This window comes from Cherax quadricarinatus, chromosome 10 (genome assembly GCF_038502225.1).
Source record: "Cherax quadricarinatus isolate ZL_2023a chromosome 10, ASM3850222v1, whole genome shotgun sequence".
NCBI classification, from domain to species: domain Eukaryota; kingdom Metazoa; phylum Arthropoda; class Malacostraca; order Decapoda; family Parastacidae; genus Cherax; species Cherax quadricarinatus.
Genome location: NC_091301.1, coordinates 5494146 through 5517878, shown reverse-complemented (window position 1 = coordinate 5517878; position 23733 = coordinate 5494146). Strand labels below are relative to the sequence as shown.

The window sequence follows — 23733 nt, the reverse complement described above, 5'->3', positions numbered from 1 at the left end:
CCATGATTTAAATGTTTAACCTTTGTACTGTCGATACCCTCCCATATTGAAAGCCCCTTTTGTATCACTATTTTTTAAAATTATAAAATAATTTTATCTTCTAAAATGGTAAGAGAAACTTAATGCAACAGCAATTCTGCCCACTTTGAGACCTATTTTAGGCCAATTGCAGCACTCAAACTATCCCATTTCCCAGCTATTCCACTAGTATGCCCTCTGCCAAACTTAAAGGGACAGACCTATTTAATTCACTAAAAAGCAGGTCTACCCCTTTTAAGTTTGGCAGAAGGCATGCTAGTGGAATAGCTGGGAAATGGACTAGTTGTAATTCTGCAATTGGCCTAAAAACAAAATCTAAAAATTTATGCTTTCTGTACTATCCACTGATTGTTTGAGAGAATTCAGCTCCCTCAGATAAACTGTGAATGGTGAATTTTAGCCAAGACATGAAAGACTGCATCTGTGTGGTGAGTGTGCATGGTATAAAAAAAAATTCCTGCCCCACAGTAAATGATGGGAAAGGCAAACCTTTGACTTTGTGTTTAGTTTAAAATAGCAGCTTCGAGATGTTTTCTAGATTATTTTCATGGTTTTATTACCCGTTTCTTTATATCATTTGATAGAATGGAACACTTTTGTTCTTTCTGTCAATGTACTGGTCGTATCTCACTGAAGCAGGGTGGCCCAAAAAGAAAAACAAAAGTTTCTCTTTTTAACTTTGGTAATGTATACAGGAGAAGGGGTTACTAGCCCCTTGCTCATGTCATGTTAGCTGCCTCTTATGACACAGAATGGAACACATACTACTGAAATAGAGATGATTTTGGTTTTAGGACTGGAAGCATTGTAGCTTGAAATTAGGCTCAACATAGCAGAAATACTAAACTTTTGACAATTTTCCTGATAACAGGTAATGCCCCCTACACCCTGCTCCCCAGTCTGTTTTATGGGTTTTTACTAGGTCTGAGACAATTATTGGGATGCTGTAAACCAATCATTTCTGGTTATATCATGTGAGAAATAAGAGTAACTCATCAATTTTTTTGTATGATGATGATTTCAAAATGGAGGGCAAGAGTAGTAAAGGGAAGACCTGAGGATGTGATTAATGAACAGAAGAAATGTCACTTTAGTGCCTGGAATGTCTACAGTGTTTTTTTAATTTTGTGTGAATTTGCCAAATTACTGACTGTGCACTTTATTGGGGAGTTCTGCTTCCTGAATGGCTAGTTTTTGTGCACAATCAACAGAAGGGAAAGCAAACAAGCAAAATAGCTAAGAATTTGTTCAAACTGATCAATGAAAATGGCTTAAAACACTCAGTGGGTGAAATCACCAGTGCATAAGTTGCGCCCAAACTGCTAACTTTGCGCCTGCTTAACCCTTTCAGGGTCGAGACCCCCGATCCTGAACTTGCTCTCAGGGTCAAAAAATTAAAAAAAAAAAAAAAAAAAAAAATATATACAGTGGACCCCCGGTTAACGATATTTTTTCATTCCAGAAGTATGTTCAGGTGCCAGTACTGACCGAATTTGTTCCCATAAGGAATATTGTGAAGTAGGTTAGTCCATTTCAGACCCCCAAACATACACATACAAATGCACTTACATAAATACACTTACATAATTGGTCGCATTGGGAGGTGATCGTTAAGCGGGGGTCCACTGTATATATCTCATGAAATGATAGAGAATCTTTTCCCAATGGTAATGACACTAAAAGTATGAAATTTGATGGAAAACTTACAGAATTATGCTCTCGCGAAGTTAGTGGTCTCAACGATATTTACATATCAGCGATTTTGCCCATTTTGAGACCTATTTTCAGCCAATTCCAATGTTCCAGTCAACTAAAATCATAGCTATTTTGCTAGAGCTCCATCTGTTCTATCGAATGAGTACAAGAAACTGCCCATTTACTGATTTCAACTACCCAATGAAGTGGTCAAAAATTGGCAATTTGGCCAATTTCACAGATTTCAAAAGATGCCAATTTCAAAATAGGGTCCAAAATAAACAAGACAGACATTCCTGGCACTAAAATAACATTTTCTCTGTCCATTAGTCACATTCCCAGGCCCCTCTTATATTACTCTTGCTTTCCTTTTTGAATTTATATTCTCACAAAAAACAGAAGATTTACTGTTATGTAGACTACTGCATTATTGTAAAAATGGTATAAATAATATCAGCGCACTTGTGAAAGAATATTAGATTCTCCAGTTGATGTGTATCGGACGCTTGGCGTGATTTGTTTACTCTTGAACATTGGCAAAAATCAAGCACTTCCGCTATATATGTTCCATTTTATCAAATGAGACCAAGAAAACGAGAATACAACCATAAATACCATAAGAAAATACACTGCAAAGTTGCTGTTTTAAACCAAAAACATGGAGTTTTTTTTTCTCATTATGCACTGCGTGCTGCAGGATTTTTTTTATACTGCGTACACTGACCACGCAGACCCATTCTTTCATATGTAGGCCTACCAGCTTTCTTCCACTCGATTTAAAGGCACTAGAATTTACACATACAAGTACAGCACCGACCTTCGCTCTCAAGCCGTACAAGTACAGCACAGACCCTGAAAGGGTTAATTCCATACATTTTTCATCAAATTTCTCATTTTTTGTGTCAGTACCTTTAGAAAGATTCTCCACCAGCATTTAATTTCGGGGTTTCCGATAGTGAAGAGGTTAATCATGTCCTGAGACCCCTCCTACTAGCCCTCCATTTTGAATCCATTGTCACAAAAATTTGAAGTTTTTTCCCTATTTCTCAGATAAAAACCACACCAAGAATGCTTGTTCATGATTCAGACCATCCCAATAACTGAAGCAGACCTAGTAAAACCCATTATACAGACCTGGCAATTCCCCTACCCTTCACCAGGAAATTGCCAAAAATCAACCATTTCCAACACTTTAAGCCTATTTCAGGCCACTTCTGGTCTGAATCCGACCAAAATATTCTCCCTTTCACTAATGTGTCTTCCAGTCTTTCTAATGACACCATGAAATAGCCAATAAAACCATGAAAGCCACCCTAGAAAACTGCCCACAGTAAATATTTTAACATAAACACAAGGTCAGATGTTAGTTGTTCCCATCATACAGTGTATAGGGCATGACCCATTCTCATATCTAGGTGAAAATTTGCCACTCACAGGAAATTTGACAATGCTACTAATAATGCATAGATCTACAGTACATGAACAACACTGATCCCACTGACATAGATCTATGTGACAGAGTGAGAAGGTTAATGAAGATTTTACACATGGTTACTCCTTCAAAATGAATTCAGCATATATAATGGCATATTTATATAAATGGATAAATAAACAAGCAATCACATGTCTACCTGGATCAATAGAAGCACCAGCAATGTGGTAGAAAGTCAAGGCTGTGTCCACATCATTGATGTTATTCAGAAAATGAAAAAACTTCAAGTAGTCATCTCGGCTAATGCCTTGAGAAGTTTCACCCTGAAATTAATTTTTTTTTATTAACACATCAACTGTTTCCCACCAAGGCAGGGTGGTCCGAAAAATAAAAACTTTCACCATCATTCATTAAATCACTGTCTTACCAGAGGCGTGCTTACACTACAATTATAAAACTGCAACATTAACACCCCTCCTTCAGAGTGCAAGCACTGTGCTTCCCATCTCCAGGATCAAGTCTAGACTGCCGATTTCCCTGAATTCCTTCATAAATGTTGTGTTGCTTACACTCCAACAGCATGTCAAGTCCTAAAAACCATTTGTTTCCAATCGTTCCTATCAACACGCTCACGCATGCTGGAAGTCCAAGCCCCTTGCAGACAAAACCTCCTTTACCACCTCCCTCCAACCTTTCCTAAGTCGACCCCTACCCCGCCTTCTCTCCACTACAGATTTATACGCTTTCCAAGTCATTCTATTTCATTCCATCCTCTCTACATGTCCAAACCACCTCAACAACCCCTCCTCAGCCCTCTGGATAATAGTTTTGGTAATTAAAAATATTCATGAATATTTGCAAACACACTGTGTATGTAATTATTGGTACTTACTTTAAAATGCAGATTTTTAACTCTAAAAGCAAAGCTTTGCTTGTGGTGTCCCCTCCTCAGAGTTTATATCTATTGTTCAGAAAGGTGGCTAAGTAGTGAAGTGCTCGGCTCACAATCAAAAGGACCCAGGTTCAATCTCAGATTTTACACAAATATCTTTGGAAAATGTGGTCAAACCATTTGCCACTTGTCTCTATAAATTTGAAATATAAAAATCTTTTATTGTACCTTGAATGCTTTCTTGACTCTTTTGAGCATTCTTGCCTTCTTATTTGGTGGATACCCACCATATGCTAACAACAATTCAGCAAAGTCTGCCTCTGATATCAAGCCATCTTCATTTGGACCCTTGCGACGAAACTGAGAAGGAAGAATATAAAATCTCATTTCAATCTCACACAATTTTAATTAACAAAAATGTACAATGCTTTTACTGACTACCTTTCAAAGTCCTGTCACACTGTATTAATGTTGGTAGAATTACTGACGTGTTAGGTAAAAGGACACAAGTGCAACTAATGTGACATTATATTGTGGCAACATTTCACTCTCCAGGAGCTTTGTCAAGCTGGCTTAACAAAGCATCCTGTCATGTTATTGTGTTCATGGTCTTCCAATGCCTAGCATGACCAATAATAAACTTTACTTTTCATTCTGAAAATTATAATGCTCAAATATAATGTTTTTGCAAATACTGACATACAAAAGACTGACAGCTCAAAGATGCAACATAAATCATAGCCTGCTCACCTCTAGACTGAGAATTTCTTGTTGTAACTGCTGCTGAAAGAACAAGAATTTCTCGATGGTTAATTTTTCTCTTAATGTCTGGCCAAAGAAGTAGGTGCTGAGAGCAGAATTAACACCCTGAAATTGAATAATATAATCAGGTGAAAATGCAAATAAATTGTATGTACTTTTTTTTTTATCTTACTTTGTTAACCCTAGTAGCACAGCTGAGTAATGAGTTTTTGTAATACAATACTATCCTGTGAAACTTAATTTTTTTTTTTTTCAACAAAGCAGCCATATCCCACCTAGGCAGGGTGACCCAAAAAGAGAAAATCCCCAAAACAAAAATACTTTCATCATTCAACACTTTCACCTCACTCATACATAATTACTATTTTTCAGAGGTGCCCAGATACAACAGCTTAGAAGCATATATAAAGATACAATATAAAAAGTGACCTGAAATATAATAAACTCCATACAAAATACAATATCAGGGCCCCAATTATATATATACCGTCCTATTATACATCCCTCCAAACTGCCAATATCCCAAACCCGTCCTTTAAAGTGCAGTCATTGTACTTCCCATTTCCAGAACTCAAGTCCAGCTATATAAAAATAACCGGTTTCCCTGAATCCCTTCACTAAATATTACCCTGCTCACACTCCAACTGCTCATGTCCCAAAAACCATTTGTCTCCATTCACTCCTATCTAACACACTTGTGCACGCTTGCTGGAAGTCCAAGCCCCTCGCCCACAAAACCTCCTTTACCCCCTCCCTCCAACCTTTTTCAAGGATGACCCCTACCCCACTTTCCTTCCCCTACAGATTTATACGCTCTCCATGTCATTCTACCTTGATCCATTCTCTCTATATGACCAAACCACCTCAATAACCCCTCTTCAGCCCTCTGACTAATATTTTTACCTCCACACCTCCTAATTTCCACACTTTGAATTCTCTGCATAATATTTACATCACACATTGCTCTTAGACAGGACATTTCTACTGCTTCCAACTGCCTCCTCACTGCAGCATTTAAAACCCAAGCTTCACACCCATATAACAGTGTTGGTATCACTATACTTTCATACATTTCCTTGTTTGCCTCCACTGATAACGTTTTTTGACTCCACATATACCTCAACGCACCACTCACCTTTTTCCCTCATCAGTTCTATGGTTAACCTCATCTTTCATAAACCCATCTGCTGACACATCAACTCCCAAATATCTGAAAACATTCACTTCTTCCATACTCCTTCTCTCCAATATGTTATCCAATTTTTATCTAAATCATTTGATACCTTCATCACCTTACTTATCTATGCTCACTTTCAACTTTCTACCTTTACACACCCTCCCAAACTTCTCCACTAACTTTTGCAACTTTTCTTTAGAATCACCCATAAGCACAGTATTATCAGCAAAAAGTAACTGTGTCAACTCCCATTTTGTATTTGATACCCCATAATTTAATCCCACGCCTCTCCCCAACACCCTAGCATTTACTTCTTTTACAACCCCATCTATAAATATATTAACCCTTCCAGGGTCCAGAGGCCAAATTTCAATGTGTGCACCAGGGTCCAAGAATTTTCAAAAAAAATTTTTGTTATTTTTTCTGATGAAATGGTAGAGAATCTTTTTCTGAAGGTAATAAAACAAAAAGTATGAAATTTGATGGAAAACTGACGAAATTATGCTCTCACGAATTTTGATGTGTCAGCGATATTTATGCATCGGCAATTTTGCCAATTTTGACTCCCATTTTAGGCCAATTACATTATTCCAGCCGACCAAATTCTTAGCTATTTCACTAGTATTACTTCTATTCTATCGATTGAGCACAAGAAATCGCCAAGTCAACTGTTTCAACTACAAAATAAAGTGATCGGAAATTGGTAATTTGGCCAATTTAACACAAAGTTCAAAATATTCCAATTTCAAAATAGGGTCCAGAATAAACAATGCAGGCATTCCTGGTACTAAACTAACATTTACTCTGTTCATTAGTTACATTTTCAGGTTTTACAAATAAATTCCATTTTTATTTTTTATTCACATAATGAATTTTTATTCAAACCAAAAAATAGAAGATTTATTGTTATGCAATATTGTAATAATTGTATAAATAATATCACCACATTTTTGAACATATATCAGACCCACCAGCTGGCATTTATTAGACGTGTAAGGTCATTTGTCTACTCTTGAACATCAGCAAAAATTTAACATTTCCGCTACTTTGAGCTCAGTTTCGAGCCATTTCCAGTACTAAAACCAATCAAAATCATCTCTATTTCTGTAATATATCTTCCATTCTATCAAAAGAGATCAAGAAATTGCAAATACAACTATAAAAAAAAACATACGAAAAAACACTGTAAAGTCGCTGTTTTAATAAAAAATTACGGTCTCAGCTTTTTCTCTCATTATGTACTGTGTGCTGCAAGATTTGTTTTATGTGGTGCACACATACCACATAGATGTATTCTCTCATATTAAGGCCCAAATTTACCACTCACAGCTTATCAGAGTGAGCTAAGCTCATGGCGTAGATCTACGGTTTGGCCCCTCAACTCAAAGCCGTAGAACTACGGCACGAACCCTGAAAGGGTTAAACAACCATGGTGACATTACACATCCCTGTCTAAGACCTACTTTTACTGGGAAATAATCTCCCTCTCTTCTACACACCCTAACCTGAGCCTCACTATCCTCATAAAAACTCTTTACAGCATTTAGTAACTTACTACCTATTCCATATACTTGCAACATGTCACAAAAATAAGTAATCCTTGACTGTAATTTACTGCATACAATAAGATGAAAAAGGTAAAATGAGAATTTCATCATAAAATGAAAATACGTAATAATGTAAGCAGCCCAGGTACTGCTAGTACTGTCATAGATTTGTAACTGCAGGGTCACAGGTTTGATTCCTGCCCTCCTTACATAGTTTATATCACAAGATATTTTCAAAATTTAAAGAATTCAGTACAGCCTCTCCTCACTTAGCGACGTACTCGTTTGCCGACGACTCAAGACTATTTATTACAATATACAGTACACTACTGTATAAACATTTAAAAATATAGCAGAAATGTTATAAATGGTGCAAAGGTGACATTAATACAATATCAAATATGGTTGACACAAACCCACTACCATTATACTATGCTCCTCACTTAGCGATGAATTCATTTACTGACGAGGTCTTAGTTAAGTGAGGAGAGGCTGTATAAAAATAGTAGATTATTAAGTTTACATATTACACTGTTCAAAACTATTTCCAGACTAACTTTAAATGTATTTCCAGTATTGGCATGATCTCGATGACGTGCTCCAATGCTTGTCTGATTACGAATCAGTGTTGCTACTTTATCAAATTCCTCATAATCAACGTCTCCATCACCATTCAAGTCAAACATACGAAAAGCTATCTCAAAATGACGACGAGATGCTGTAATAAAGGTATAAAACAATTTTCAGATCAACCACTGCCATTTAAATAAAGAAACAAGTAAAATATTAATTACATAAAAAATATAGTAAATAAACATAGAACTGCATTTCTAAAGTATGAAGAAATATTTTCAACTTGCTTGTGTGAGATTTCAACCAGTTTAATCAATTCTCCACCACCACATTTTTTTTTTTTTGTAAAAAAGCAAGGAATTATTTTTTTTTCTGTACTATGTTAACTGTAAAAGGTCTTCCAACTAACAAATTAATTGTTTTCCAGAAGTTCATAACTGAGATGTTTGGTACCCTGAATCTATTTTCCCAGAGAAACCTATAGTTTAAATAATAATAATAATAATAATAATAATAATAATAATTTATTTAAAGGCCTTTAAAAGTTAAAATTTTAAGAAGCCCATGGTATGCACAACATTTTGGCTCCTCAAGGAAGGTTCCACGTTGCTGGTGAGAGGTTCTTCACCAGTAGACATGGACGTGGATGTGGATGTGGATGTGGACCTGGACCTGGACCTGGACCTGGACCTGGATCCATCCTTCCTTTCATTGGAAGAAACATGATTGTCTTCTACAGTGGACCCCCGGTTAACGATATTTTTTCACTCCAGAAGTATGTTCAGGTGCCAGTACTGACCGAATTTGTTCCCATAAGGAATATTGTGAAGTAGATTAGTCCATTTCAGACCCCCAAACATACACGTACAAACGCACTTACATAATTGGTCGCATTCGGAGGTGATCGTCATGTGGGGGTCCACTGTATTTCCCACATGATATATGAATGTATGATCCCAACAGGCTTAGCGTTTCCTTCCCAGATACAATAATATAGTGATAACAGCATTTTAGGACAATGTAAACTAGGACTAAACCTACTCAATGCTTAACCCTTAAACTGTCCAAACGTAGATCTACGTTTGCTCGCATAGCGCTCCGAATGTAGATCTACCTTTTTTTTTTTATGTTCTTTCTCATGGAGAAAATCAAGGTTGGAGTGCCATGCACGCAAACATAGATCTATGTTTGGACAGTTTAAGAGTTAAAATATTAGTAGTGTGGAGCTGCTTTAGCTTACATATTAAGCAAAAAAGTACTGATAGGTAACATAATATAAATTTTGGTATTAGATGAACTAGAACAAACAATATAAAAGCTATAGTTTACAAGATTATTCAACTGTGTAAATATAATAATCAATAACAAAAAAGGCACAATACCGTGACTGGAACGATACACAAATAACCCGCACATAAAAGAGAGAAGCTTACGACGACGTTTCGGTCCGACTTGGACCATTGACAAAGTCAGACTTTGTCAATGGTCCAAGTCTGACCGAAACGTCATCGTAAGCTTCTCTCTTTTATGTGCGGGTTATTTGTTTATAATAATCAAAAACTGGATGGGCAAGATAATAATTATGATACAATAGAACAAAAAGTAAAAAGTAATAATAATGATATAATAAAGGTCAAAAATGAGGCAAAAAAATAAGATAATGATTTACCCAAGACATTCTACCTGAATCACTTAGCCTGAGCTAACACTATGAAAATCAAGGAACCAGAAATTTGAAAAAAACCTACCTACAGAATAAAAAAAAAAAACTTTCTCTAACAGCTTCAAAGAGACTGTTAAAAGAATCTCTTGAACTTGAAGTAAGAATTCATTTCATAATTACAAACTACATTATTCAATTACAATATGTAACTTTTGTGAAAATGTTATCGTAAACTGCTAGGTTAACCTGTTTAAGCTGTTTTCTTACGATTTTGTCCTGTTTTTGCTTCAGCTTTCCTTCAACTCCCATATAATATTAGATAAGTACACTCTCATCATATTTTGCACTAATTTAAGTAACTAGTACCACTCACTATACTACACTTAACAATTATATCTTCTTATTGTGATTTTTATTATGAATTACATGTGTAAATTTTAAGTATAGTATAGGCTAAAATTTTGCCCATGATGCTATGCATTCTACAGGTCAGCCATCACTAATCTGGCATCATTGGGACCTGTAGTGTGCCGGATTAGTGAGTTTGCTGGATTACAGAGTGGACAGGTTAGAATACACTTAATCTGTCAATAGAGACTGCTACATCTTCCTCATTTTCATCACTGCTTTCTCCTTCACTGGCTTCCTGCTGTGGATTTACAACCATCTGCACAATTTCTGAGTCAGTATAATGATGAAATTTGAAATTATACTAGCCAAAATTAACGCCGGATCACTGACAGAACCGGATAACTGATTGCCGGATTAGTGATGGCCAACCTATGTAGGCATTCAGTTTATTGTATGACCTGTGGAGTAATACTAAAATAAAAATTAGTATCTGCATTTGTACCTGAACTGCATCAGTAATAACTTCCACAAATGTTATAGCAAATTATTATTATTAAAACTTCCAACAAATTACTGTTACAAAAACTTCCAGTAGCAGTTATAAGTTAAAGTATGTAATTAAAAGTTTATATAAGGATGCCCAAAATGATCTGCATAACCAGAGGCTTTCTATAATATCAAAAATATCACCTATTCCTAAATCAAGTTGTAGAATCATTTATCACTGAAATCTAAACTATGGTACCATATATGTTTAGAAAATCTGTATTTGTACCTGTGTTAAATAGTTTGTAAAAAATTAATTCTAGTATGCCTGAAATGCTTTTTCACACAAGGGTTTTCTCTTGGAATATGCAATTATTGTATTACCAGACTTATCCATATCTCTGTAATAGTCATGTATATTTCTGACAAAATCAAAATTTGAGTTTGAGTATAATACAGGGAGGCATTTTTGTTGTAGTATTTGCTGTGTGGAAAATTACAAATAGGATATTACAGTCAGTATATAACTGCAATCACCTATGGATGAAAACACCATCATTGTATTTGAAGTACCACACTGAGTAAGCATAAAAGATCTTCCAATTAAACAAAAAAAATCTTTCAACTTACTGGATAAGACAGTGAGTAAAAAGATAAAATCTGAGAAAGAGATGAGTCCTGAGCTACCAAGCTTGTAGAAAATAGAATCTTCATCAAGGGCAAGCTCCAGTTTGTTGGAAGTGTTCTGAAAAAAAAAAAAAGCTTATTCTAAGTAAACATAAATTACTTCTTGAAGTGAGTCATATAAAGCATTTAACTGCGCATTGCTTACTGGAAATATAGTTACATAACTGAAAAACTATTCTACTAGTGCATTATCTGTACAGAAACCATATTCAAATTTAGCAAGAATCTGGTTATCTTTCTCAAGGTACTTGAACAAAATCAAATATTACACCAAGAACACTTGCTAACTTGTTAATTTTAAAGGATTTAACATTAGCACTAAACTTATAAAGAAGTTTTAATTTTTAAGAAATTATACATTACCAGTAAATTTGAAAGATACAAAATATGAACATAAATAATGCAGTTTAACACAAGACACATAATTAACAGTTGATATGCTGTAAGTAGCAGATTCATTTATATTCTGCATAATAAGGAAAATTTTGTGTATGATAAGACACCTTGTGGACACTTTTTTTTTTTTTACTTAAAAATATGTTTTATGTCAGTGTATTAAAATTTTAATCTCAGACTTGAAATAAACAAATTACTCCCATAATTCTCACATTATGTATCAAAAAATGAGGAACTTTTGTACACAATGCAGTTGCCAGAAAAGCTGAAGTAGTGTATATATATCAAACCTTATTAAAATGACTGAAAATTTATATATTGCATGAATAGTCAAAGAGGAAGAATGCATCATGAAAAGTTATTCTGCAATAATATTTCTTTTGTTTAAAACATCAAGTGCTGTATTATTATTATTAAATTGTTATACTGAATTATTATATTTTATTATTACATTAGTGTTATTATATTATTATTATTGTATTTAAGGGAAGTACTAAATACGTAAGGGTCATGCAACACCTAGGGAGTGGTAAGTAAGCCACATGTGCAACAGTTAGGTATCTTTATTCAGAATAAAGATACCTAATTGTTGCACATGTGTCTTACTTACCAACCTGTTGGTATTTTATACCATTTTAATATTCACCCAGGAAGTGGGGGCACCAATCAGGTTCAATCCAAGGAAAGAATATGTCCAATTCCTTGGATCAAAAGCCCCTCACCAGCATCAAGAAATCTCCCTTGTAAAATACACAAAAATAAAGTAAAATGAAACTAATGGCAACTACATGTTTACTACTATATAGTACAATATATAAATTTATAAAGAGTGTATGTATGTTATGATTTTTAGGTAGGGTGGTTGTGGTCTTGGCTTACAAAGCAATGATCATTCTGCCATACAAGCAAAATGCAAGTTGACTGTTGCAATACGTCTGGAAAAAAAAAACATTGTTGTTAAATACTGTAATGCTAAGTAAATTTAGGCAGATCTAGGACAGGTTAAGAAGGATTAAGCTAAATTATACAGTGTAAATTTTAAACAAGATTAGGTTAGGTTAGGTTGGTTAGTTTTGGTGCAAAAATAAAAATTTGTATATGTTAACTCACAGGTGGTGACTTTTCACATTAAGTTTGTTGTGTCATTAAGTACTGTTTCAACTGTGTTGTAATGGCATTAATCCCTATGTAGGTGACCCCAAACTCTTGGTGTCAACCCTTGAACATCCTGCCTCCTCACTACTCCTTTTACGAGCTTAACCACAGTATGAGGGTAGACAGATTCTAGAAGCAGTACCAGGTATCTACAGCATAGAAAGTTATATTTGTTCTGAAAAACAAGCATTGGCTCTTCAGCATCCATTATAGTGTAAATATAGCCTAGCATAATGGATTTGCTATTTTGTCCTGCACATTCATCCAGCTTTTAACCTGTTAACTGTCCAAATGTACATCTACACTGTTACCGCTAGTACTCCAAATGAAATCAATGTTTTATTTTTCCTACCTCCAAATTTGGTACAATTGACCTGAGATGCCTGGTCAGTATAGAATGGGTCTTAACACTCGGTGTGCGCACTATTAAAAAAATCTGGGACCACTTTGTACTTTGTGAGAGCTCCAGTTCAACTGAGCACCAGCTAGAGCAAACAGCATGGCAAACACCAAGGATTCACTGATGTCATGTTGTATTAACACTCCCCTTTTAAGAGGAAAGTGATGTTGACCCTGAATATAGTGGCTCTGAGATGGATGTGGCCACAAGTGGTCAAGGAAATATAAAAAACCTCAATAATAACCCATATACAACATTTGTGCAACATCCTTTCAATTTTGATACCACTGGTAGTGTTATCCTGCCAGAATGTCCTATAACCTATGCCATAAGTAAAGAGAAACAATTCTGGAACATGTATAATACCTGTTCGGCAGGTCGGGTGGCTGATTGACTTTGGCTGTCTCTATCCCCATCTGTCTGTCTATATCTATCTCTGTCTCTATCTCACAGGTACACATAAATACAGTTATTATACATAGTGTAAATTACCAAGGATAAGCACCGCTGGCAAGTAATATGCATTTTCACTTGTTCAGGAATCAGACGTGACAACTCTGCATCAAGTGTAATACCTGTTGGTTCATGAGCAGCTCTCTCTCTGAGACAGAGAGAGACAAGCAGAGACAGGAAGACAGACACAGGCAGACAAAGACAGATAAGCAGAGACAGAAATATACAGAGACAGAGTTAGACAGATAGACTGACAGACAGACATTATTTATGTGTAACAGTGAAAACAAGTGTCACTCCACTGCTGCACTGTCAGTAGTGGCGTGACACTCATCTTACATGGTGCTTCAAGGAGTTTCATATATACATTAACATGTCTAAAACATTGCTGGGACCTATAAATACTTTGTATATATTTCTAGACAATAGTATGTGACCAAGGCAGGTGAAACTGTTCACCTGTCAGTGTGTTTATGACTCTTTGAGTACTATTTCAGTACCCAATATTAGTGTCAGAACAAAGACTGGCTATGAATTCACAAAAACTACTACAAATTGTAATTATCAGAACATAAAAATTATATAAACTAAAAATAAAAATAAAAAGGTATATTGGCAACATTTCTGCAAGTGGCAAAACTCCATGTTGCCATCAGGTGAGCATCCAATGCCCCAAACGTAAATATACATTTTATTTTTCCTGCCTCCAAATTTGGCACAACTGGCCTGAGATGCCTGGTCAGCATAGAATGAGTCTTAACACTTGGTGTGCACCATATTAAAAAAATCTAGGACCACTTAGTACCTTGTGGGAATGCCAGTTATATTGAGCACCAGCTAGAGCAAACAGTGGGGCAAACACCAAGGATTCACTGATTTTTTTTTTTTCAACAAGTCGGCCGTCTCCCACCGAGGCAGGGTGACCCAAAAAAGAAAGAAAATCCCCAAAAAGAAAATACTTTCATCATCATTCAACACTTTCACCACACTCAGACATTATCACTGTTTTTGCAGAGGTGCTCAGAATACAACAGTTTAGAAGCATATACGTACAGTATAAAGATACACAACATATCCCTCCAAACTGCCAATATCCCAAACCCCTCCTTTAAAGTGCAGGCATTGTACTTCCCATTTCCAAGGCTCAAGTCCGACTATATGAAAATACCCGGTTTCCCTGAATCCCTTCACTAAATATTACCCTGCTCACACTCCAACAGATCGTCAGGTCCCAAGTACCATTCGTCTCCATTCACTCCTATCTAACACGCTCATGCATGCTTGCTGGAAGTCCAAGCCCCTCGCCCACAAAACCTCCTTTACCCCCTCTCTCCAACCCTTTTGAGGACGACCCATACCCCGCCTTCCTTCCCCTATAGATTTATATGCTTTCCATGTCATTCTACTTTGATCCATTCTCTCTAAATGACCAAACCACCTCAACAACCCCTCTTCTGCCCTCTGACTAATACTTTTATTAACTCCACACCTTTTCCTAATTTCCACACTCCGAATTTTCTGCATAATATTTACACCACACATTGCCCTTAGACAGGACATCTCCACTGCCTCCAACCGTCTCCTCGCTGCTGCATTTACCACCCAAGCTTCACACCCATGTAAGAGTGTTGGTACTACTATACTTTCATATATTCCCTTCTTTGCCTCCATAGATGACGTTTTTTGACTCCACATATACCTCAATGCACCACTCACCTTTTTTCCCTCATCAATTCTATGATTAACCTCATCCTTCATAAATCCATCAGCCGAAACGTCAACTCCCAAGTATCTGAAAAACATTCACTTCTTCCATACTCCTCCTCCCCAATTTGATATCCAATTTTTCTTTATCTAAATCATTTGATACCCTCATCACCTTACTCTTTTCTATGTTCACTTTCAACTTTCTATCTTTACACACATTCCCAAACTCATCCACCAACCTTTGCAATTTTTCTTTAGAATCTCCCATAAGCACAGTATCATCAGCAAAAAGTAACTGTGTCAATTCCCATTTTGAATTTGATTCCCCATAATTTAATCCCACCCCTCTCCCGAACACCCTAGCATTTACTTCTTTTACAACCCCATCTATAAATATATTAAACAACCATGGTGACATTACACATCCCTGTCTAAGACCTACTTTTACCGGGAAGTAGTCTCCCTCTCTTCTACACACCCTAACCTGAGCCTCACTATCCTCATAAAAACTCTTTACAGCATTTAATAACTTACCACCTATTCCATATACTTGCAACATCTGCCACATTGCTCCTCTATCCACTCTATCATATGCCTTTTCTAAATCCATAAATGCAATAAAAACTTCCCTACCTTTATCTAAATACTGTTCACATATATGCTTCAATGTAAACACTTGATCTACACATCCCCTACCCACTCTGAAACCTCCTTGCTCATCCGCAATCCTACATTCTGTCTTGCCTCTAATTCTTTCAATTATAACCCTACCGTACACTTTTCCTGGTATACTCAGTAAACTTATTCCTCTATAATTTTTACAATCTCTTTTGTCCCCTTTCCCTTTATATAAAGGGACTATACATGCTCTCTGCCAATCCCTAGGTACCTTCCCCTTTTTCATACATTTATTAAACAAAAGTACCAACCACTCCAACACTATATCCCCCCCTGCTTTTAACATTTCTGTCATGATCCCATCAGTTCCAGCTGCTTTACCCCCTTTCATTCTACGTAATGCCTCACATACCTCCCCCACACTTACATTCTGCTCTTCTTCACTCCTAAAAGATGGTATACCTCCCTGGCCAGTGCATGAAATTACCGCCTCCCTTTCTTCCTTAACATTTAAAAGTTCCTCAAAATATTCTCGCCATCTACCTAATACCTCCATCTCCCCATCTACTAACTCCCCTACTCTGTTTTTAACGGACAAATCCATACTTTCCCTAGGCTTTCTTAACTTGTTTAACTCACTCCAAAATTTTTTCTTATTTTCATTAAAATTTCTTGAAAGTGCCTCTCCCACTCTTTCATCTGCTCTCCTTTTGCACTCTCTCACCACTCTCTTCACCTTTCTTTTACTCTCCATATACTCGGCTCTTCTTGTAACACTTCTGCTTTGTAAAAACCTCTCATAAGCTACCTTTTTCTCTTTTATCACACCCTTTACTTCATCATTCCATCAATCACTCCTGTTTCCTCCTGCCCCCACCCTCCTATAACCACAAACTTCTGCCCCACATTCTAATACTGCATTTTTAAAACTATTCCAACCCTCTTCAACCCTCCCCACTACTCATCTTTGCACTAGCCCACCTTTCTGCCAATAGTCGCTCATATCTCACCCGAACTTCCTCCTCCCTTAGTTTATACACTTTCACCTTCCTCTTTTCCCATCTACCTATTACTCTAACTGTAGCTACAACTAAATAATGATCCGATATATCAGTTGCCCCTCTATAAACATGTACATCCTGGAGCCTACCCATCAACCTTTTATCCACCAATACATAATCTAACAAACTACTTTCATTACGTGCTACATCATACCTTGTGTATTTATTTATCCTCTTTTTCATAAAATATGTATTACTTATTACCAAATCTCTTTCTACACATAGCTCAATTAAAGGCTCCCCATTTACATTTACCCCTGGCACCCCAAATTTACCTACTACTCCCTCCATAACATTTTTACCCACTTTAGCATTGAAATCCCCAACCACCATTACTCTCACACTTGATTCAAAACTCCCCACGCATTCACTCAACATTACTCATTACTGATGTAATGTCATATTAACACTCCCCTTTTAAGAGGAAAGTGATGTTAACCCCAAGTTTAGGGTCTGTCTGTCTGTCTGTCTGTCTATTTCTGTCTATCTCTGTCTATCTGTCTCACAGGTACACACAAATGCAATTATACATAGTGTAAATTACCTAGGATAACCTAAAAAATCTGAAGTGCTATACTCTGCTTGTAGATATAATGCATAAGAATACCTGTTGGTTCACAGTGGCTCTCTCTGAGACAGACAGACAAGCAGAAAGACAGAAAGAGACAAGCAGACAGAGAAATAAGACAGAGAGACAGATAATCAGAGATACGAGTTCATCATATGTCATCCCTTATCTCTGCACCCTCGCTAGCGCCCATCACATGTCATAGCTTATCTTCTCTTATCTCTGCACCCTCCCTGGAACCCATCAAATGTCATCTCATATCTGATCTTATCACTGCCCTCCAGGATGCCTGCCATTGAACACTTGTCTTACACATTGCTTCAAGGGAATTTCTTCTTTCTTCCTCCTCTTTCTTCCTTCTTCTTCTTCTTCTATACTCCCATGTATCCAAAACATTCCTGGGACCTATAAATACTTTGTATATATTCCTAGACAATAGTAAATGACCAAGGCAGGTGTAAATGTCTACCTGTCAATGTGTTTGTGACAATTTGAGTACAATTTCAATACCTAATATTAGTGTCAGAGCAAAGATTGGTTATGAAATGACAAGAACTACAATGAATTGTAATTATCAGAACATAAAAATTATATAAATATAAAAATGAGAAAAAATGGTATATCGGCAACACTTCTGCAAGCGGCAGGACTCTATGTTGCCGTCAGGTGAGCATTAACTGCCAACTTTGTAGCCTCATATCTCAGTAAGTACTGACCCTAATTTTTGTTATTTTAATCCTATAACACTTAGAAAAATGTGCTCTTTATTTTCATAAAAAAATTATTTTTTTATTTTTCAAAATATTTGGGGCACTGGGGGTAGTGAACGTATATACGTATATGTTTGGACCATTTACGGGTTAAAAACAAAAAGAACAAATTTTTTTTTTTTTTTCAAAATATTCAGAGCGTTGGGCGTGAGAACGTAGATCTATGTTTGGACAGTTAAGGTGTTAATATTTCACTAATCTACTATAACTTCATAATCAAAGAAAAGCTCTGAAATGGAGTGAACTATTATGAAACATCAAAAGCCAGTATTTTACAGAGAAATGTTATGCTATTAAATACGAAGAAATGCACAGTCTGTCAAATACTGACTTTTTTTTATTAGTATTTGTATAGTGTAATAGTTATTACACTTGTGTAAAGAACTTACATCCAGACTGGCAATGTCTCTGCATTGCATTATGTCCAAATATATTTACATTACTATGTATTAAAAACTAAGATTATTATTATCGGTATCTTTTTCATTACCAGTATTATAAAATTATTATATTCATGGGGAAACACTAAACCCATAAAGGTCATATGGAATGGGAAGTAATCTGAACTGATCCAAGAAAGGGAAGGGCATCTATAATTTTTTGAATCAAGAGCCCCTCACTAGAATTAAGACAACCTACCCCTACAACTTCAAGGGTAAAACTGATAAAACTAGATGTATTTCAGTGTGTTACATATACACAGGTCCTGAGTGCCCACAACATTTTCCTTATTTTACAGCCAGGAATATATGTGACTTACAATAAGAGTAACTATCTCTTATTAAGAATTAAAGCATGCCTCAGAATGAGTTAGAATGAAGTATAAAGTTTGCTAAGAATATTATATTTCTTCAATATGGTCACATGTTCAGGAACTACTTTTACAGACTGCTTTGAAGAAAAGCTCTTCATTACACAATGCAGACAAAATGGATAAACAAAATTAAATATTAAAAAACATACTAATATTAATTTTGGCAATTTCTAGTAGTTACAGGGGTACATAGGGATATTCCTAGGTAGATGCACCTATGCTTACAAATAATCAGAAAGTTCTTTTCTAGCACCCTGAAATTTTTATCTAGTCCTCCACAAAGAGTTATGGTGCAAAGAACATTAATACGTACTATACAAAGCTAGTGCACATTGGGGGATTATTTCATGCTTACAGGACTTAAAATATAACGCAAGCCCTTAACTTTAGCATATAATGCCATAACATGCCATTACTGCAATCTTTAAGTAACCCTACCGCAAAAATCATCATACCTAAGCTTCAGAATCACGTGAAAAGAAACAAGAATCTGGAAAGCGCTAAAATAAAGCAAAACTCCATAAAAAATCTCTGCACATTCTTTATATATTTTAAGTCATTTTAACCAACAATAAGTTCAAAAGCAGCACAAAAGACTCAGGAATCCATGCTAAACTCAGCAAGTCTGCAGTGCTGGGGAAGAGAAATAGTAAACAAAAGTAATGAGACACTGATTTCATTGGGAAACATTTTATAGCCTCTGCTTTAAATGTACATTTACCTTTTATATACACAAAATAAGAAACACATACACATTGCACACAAAACAAGGAGAAAAGTTACATAACCCTTGCTAACTATCCATCTACACTATTTCTCTCTCTCACTCTCAAACTCTCTTACACCCACACGCAATCATCGTATAAGGACACCATACCTACAAGAAAATCAGTAATTTATCACAGCTATTTAAATGGTGGCAGGGTAGAGCTAATAAAAAGTGGTGTCCCAGGGTCTTTTAGTGAAAAATTACTAAAAAAAAAAAAAAAAAAAAAAAAAAAAAAAAAAAAAAAAAAAAAAAAAAAAAATAAATTAAAAATAAAAAGTAAAAAACGACTTTGTACAAACCACAAGTATATAGTACAGTACATATAATAAAGGTTTCTCTGATGTCACAGGAACTTGTTTTGCACTAGTTTTCTTATGCATGATTTATTTTTATATAGTACACACAATACAGTAGTGTATTAAATTTTCACAACATCGAACTTGACTGCAAAAAATTTTTGAGTCACCTAAAGTAGGTGATTACTGTTGATTTTGTATTTCATCTTTGGTGCAATTGATTGACCAATTGAGACTTTATATTTATCTTTCCACTGCATTAATTATATAAAGTGCTAAAACAGAAAATTTAATTACAGCAATATGGTGTATATAATTTCACAGATATGTGACGTACAGTAATAGAGAATATTTTGAAGAAAACCCAACAGTGTCTTGTCAGTGAGTGAGTGTGATGTCACTTGAGTACAGATGAAGGGTCCTAGGCTTGCCTGAGTACATATATATTTTTTTTTTTTTAATCATAAATGTACTGAACATACTGAACATCAAAATGATCTTCAGATAGTTCCTGACTATGGAACTGAACTTCTCCAGGCCGAGGGACTGACAACCTCAAATTCTACGACTACAAGGGTGATGGACTGATTACATCGTCTTCACATCTCTACTGTTCCTGCCTATTTTCTGTATTCGACTGAAGAAGCCTACTGTGTAGGCGAAACGTTTCGGAATAAAGTTGTCTAACTGTTGCATGTGTGTCTTACCTAACAACTGAACATACTGTACACATTTAGCTGTTTATTAATTAACCTTAGTTCATACAATATAGAAGTCTTAAGATTAACTTGAATTTTTTGCTGGCATTTCAAATATTTATGTGGTTTTATTTTCCTTAATTAAACATCGCTCTAACATTAATATGTATTTTAATTTCTAAGAATGCATAAAAATAAAAGCAGGTGAGGTCTGGTAAAATCCATTAGGACTATTACCAAAAATATTCTTTGCCAGCTGTCATTAAAATCTTTGAGCAGGAAGCACCACTGTAGTACCCACAAACTAATTTTGCCCTGTGCCAAACTGTGTAACTGCAAATCACAATCCTTGTTACATGAGATTTGAAAGTAGATGCAAAATCATGTTATAAGCATACTCATTATACTGTACTAGGAGCAAGTGTAAAAAGTATTTACCAGGTAAAGGCAGTGAAAATAATTTCCTAAAGAAAAAATGTGTGAAATATAGCATTTAATATGGTAGAGTATATCAAATTTCACTGTATTTATAGAAGAAAACAAATTTATACATGAAGTACTGTATTATACACCAAACCGGCAACTGAAATAACTAGACCAAAATTTAAGAAATTATTGATGGACATTAATAAAAACAAAGCAGAAGGCCCATATGGCATATCACCTAGGGTCTTACAGAAATGCACAGAAGAGCTTAGTTATCCACTCTGGATTATCTTCAAACCTTGGCTGAAAGAAGGCAAACTGACACAAAAAATAAAACATTATACTAATATTCAAAAAAAAGTGTGATGGAAAAAATCTTTTAAACTAGAGGACAGTCTCACTAACAAGTGTTTCAAGTAAAACAATAGAAAAAGCTATTAAGAAAGTGAGTTAACACATGAAGAGAAAAATTACATAAACGGATAAATAATTTGGTTTCAGCTCAGCCAAATCAAGTAATTATATATTTGAAGCTACAGAAGGAGAGCTATGCTTGTGGTATTCCATTTTCTGTAATTATTTCATCAATTTTTATTTACTAAATTTCCAATGACTGTAGCACTTACTACATCCCACCTCTTTTATTGAATTTCATTGTTACACCACTGTGAAAACTTTATAGCATTCTTTCAACTCCATTGTCTTTCAAATTTACAATGGTAGAATCTTATTCTCCTGTTAAAGGTACGTACTGACCTTATATAGTGAAGTGCCATTATAGCAAGGCTAGTGGGGTCCAATAAATGAACCCCCCCCCCCCTTTTTTTTTGTAACAATTAGTTTAAAATGTGGATTTTCTCCTGATTCTGGCTCTGTTTTCTTTCCCTGCCCATAAACCTTTTCTCTTCCCCCAACACATATATAACACTATTACCTTCCCACATAACCACCTCCCTGGCTCTTCTGGACGTACAGCTGGAGATACTAAGAAACAGAATAGGAGTCAGTCTGACCATAATATAGGGTACTGGAAATCACCTTTTAATGTTTCATTTATTAACAGCATCCTAGTGTACATGGTTACCATCTCTCTTTTTTCGACCTATCAGTCAATGAGAAACAGAAAAATAGGACTGCACATAGAGTGGATGCTCAATTATCCAAAATACATTGAGCAGAACCTCAGCCAGATACAGAAGCATTTGTTGAAACCATGTTATGAGAGCAAGGAGGATTTTTTTTTTTGTAAGGAGGGGGGAAGGGTTAGTTCACTGAGTACGTTCGTATTTTTTTTTTTTTAACAAGTCGGCTGTCTCCTACCGAGGCAGGGTGACCTCACGAGAGAGAAAAACCCCAAAAAGAAAATACTTTCGTCATCGTTCAACACTTTCACCTCACTCACACATAATCACTGTCTTTGCAGAGGTGCCCAGATACAATAGTTTGGAAGCATATGTAATGATATATAACATATCCCTCCAAACTGCCAATATCCCAAACCCCTCCTTTAAAGTACAGGCATTGTACTTCCCATTTCCAGTACTCAAGTCTGGCTATATAAAAATAACTGGTTTACCTGAATCCCTTCACTAAATATTACTCTGCTCACACTCCAACAGTTAGTCAGGTCCCAAAAACCATTCATTCCTATCTAACACATGCTTGCTGGAAGTCCAAACCCCCTCGCCCACAAAACCTCCTTTACCCCCTCCCTCCAACCTTTTTGAGGATGACTCCTACCCTGCCTTCCTTTCCCTACAGATTTATAAGCTCTCCAAGTCATTCTAGTTTGATCCATTCTCTCTAAATGACCACACCACCTCAACAACTCCTCTTCAGCCATCTGACTAATACTTTTAGTAACTCCACACCTCCTCCTAATTTCCACACTCCGAATTCTCTGCATAATATTTACACCACACATTGCCCTTAGACAGGACATCACTGCCTCCAGCCACCTCCTCACTGCAGCATTTGTTTGTATTATTATTATATAATAAAAAAGTGTGTGTAACATTAGAAAGTTGAAAGTGAACACAGAAAAGAGTAAGGTGATGAGGGTATCAAATGATTTAGATAAAGAAAAATTGGATATCAAATTGGAGAGGAGTATGGAAAAAGTTAATTTTTTTTAGATATTTGGGAGTTGATGTGTCAGCGGAGGAACGTATGAAGGATGAGGTTAACCATAGAATTGATGAAGAAAAAAAAGGTGAGTGGTGCATTGAGATATATGTGGAGACAAAAAACATTTATCTATGGAGGCAAAGAAGGGAATGTATGCAAGTATAGTCGTAC

At 35.8% G+C, this 23733-nt stretch overlaps 1 protein-coding gene across 9 annotated transcripts in view; it reads right to left on the bottom strand.

Annotated features, from left to right (window-relative positions):
* The window catches only part of LOC128687900 (calcium uptake protein 1 homolog, mitochondrial), a 116597-nt gene that overhangs the window by 9933 nt on the left and 82931 nt on the right, over positions 1 to 23733 (bottom strand). For all 9 annotated transcript variants that reach the window (XM_070083559.1, XM_070083561.1, XM_053775479.2 and 6 more), the window contains 5 exons: positions 11248 to 11362; positions 8102 to 8262; positions 4809 to 4925; positions 4287 to 4418; positions 3366 to 3489 (listed from right to left, as the gene is read on the bottom strand). In XM_070083559.1, coding sequence (XP_069939660.1) covers positions 3366 to 3489; positions 4287 to 4418; positions 4809 to 4925; positions 8102 to 8262; positions 11248 to 11362 — 649 coding nt within the window. The remainder of the gene's footprint in view (positions 1 to 3365; positions 3490 to 4286; positions 4419 to 4808; positions 4926 to 8101; positions 8263 to 11247; positions 11363 to 23733) is intronic.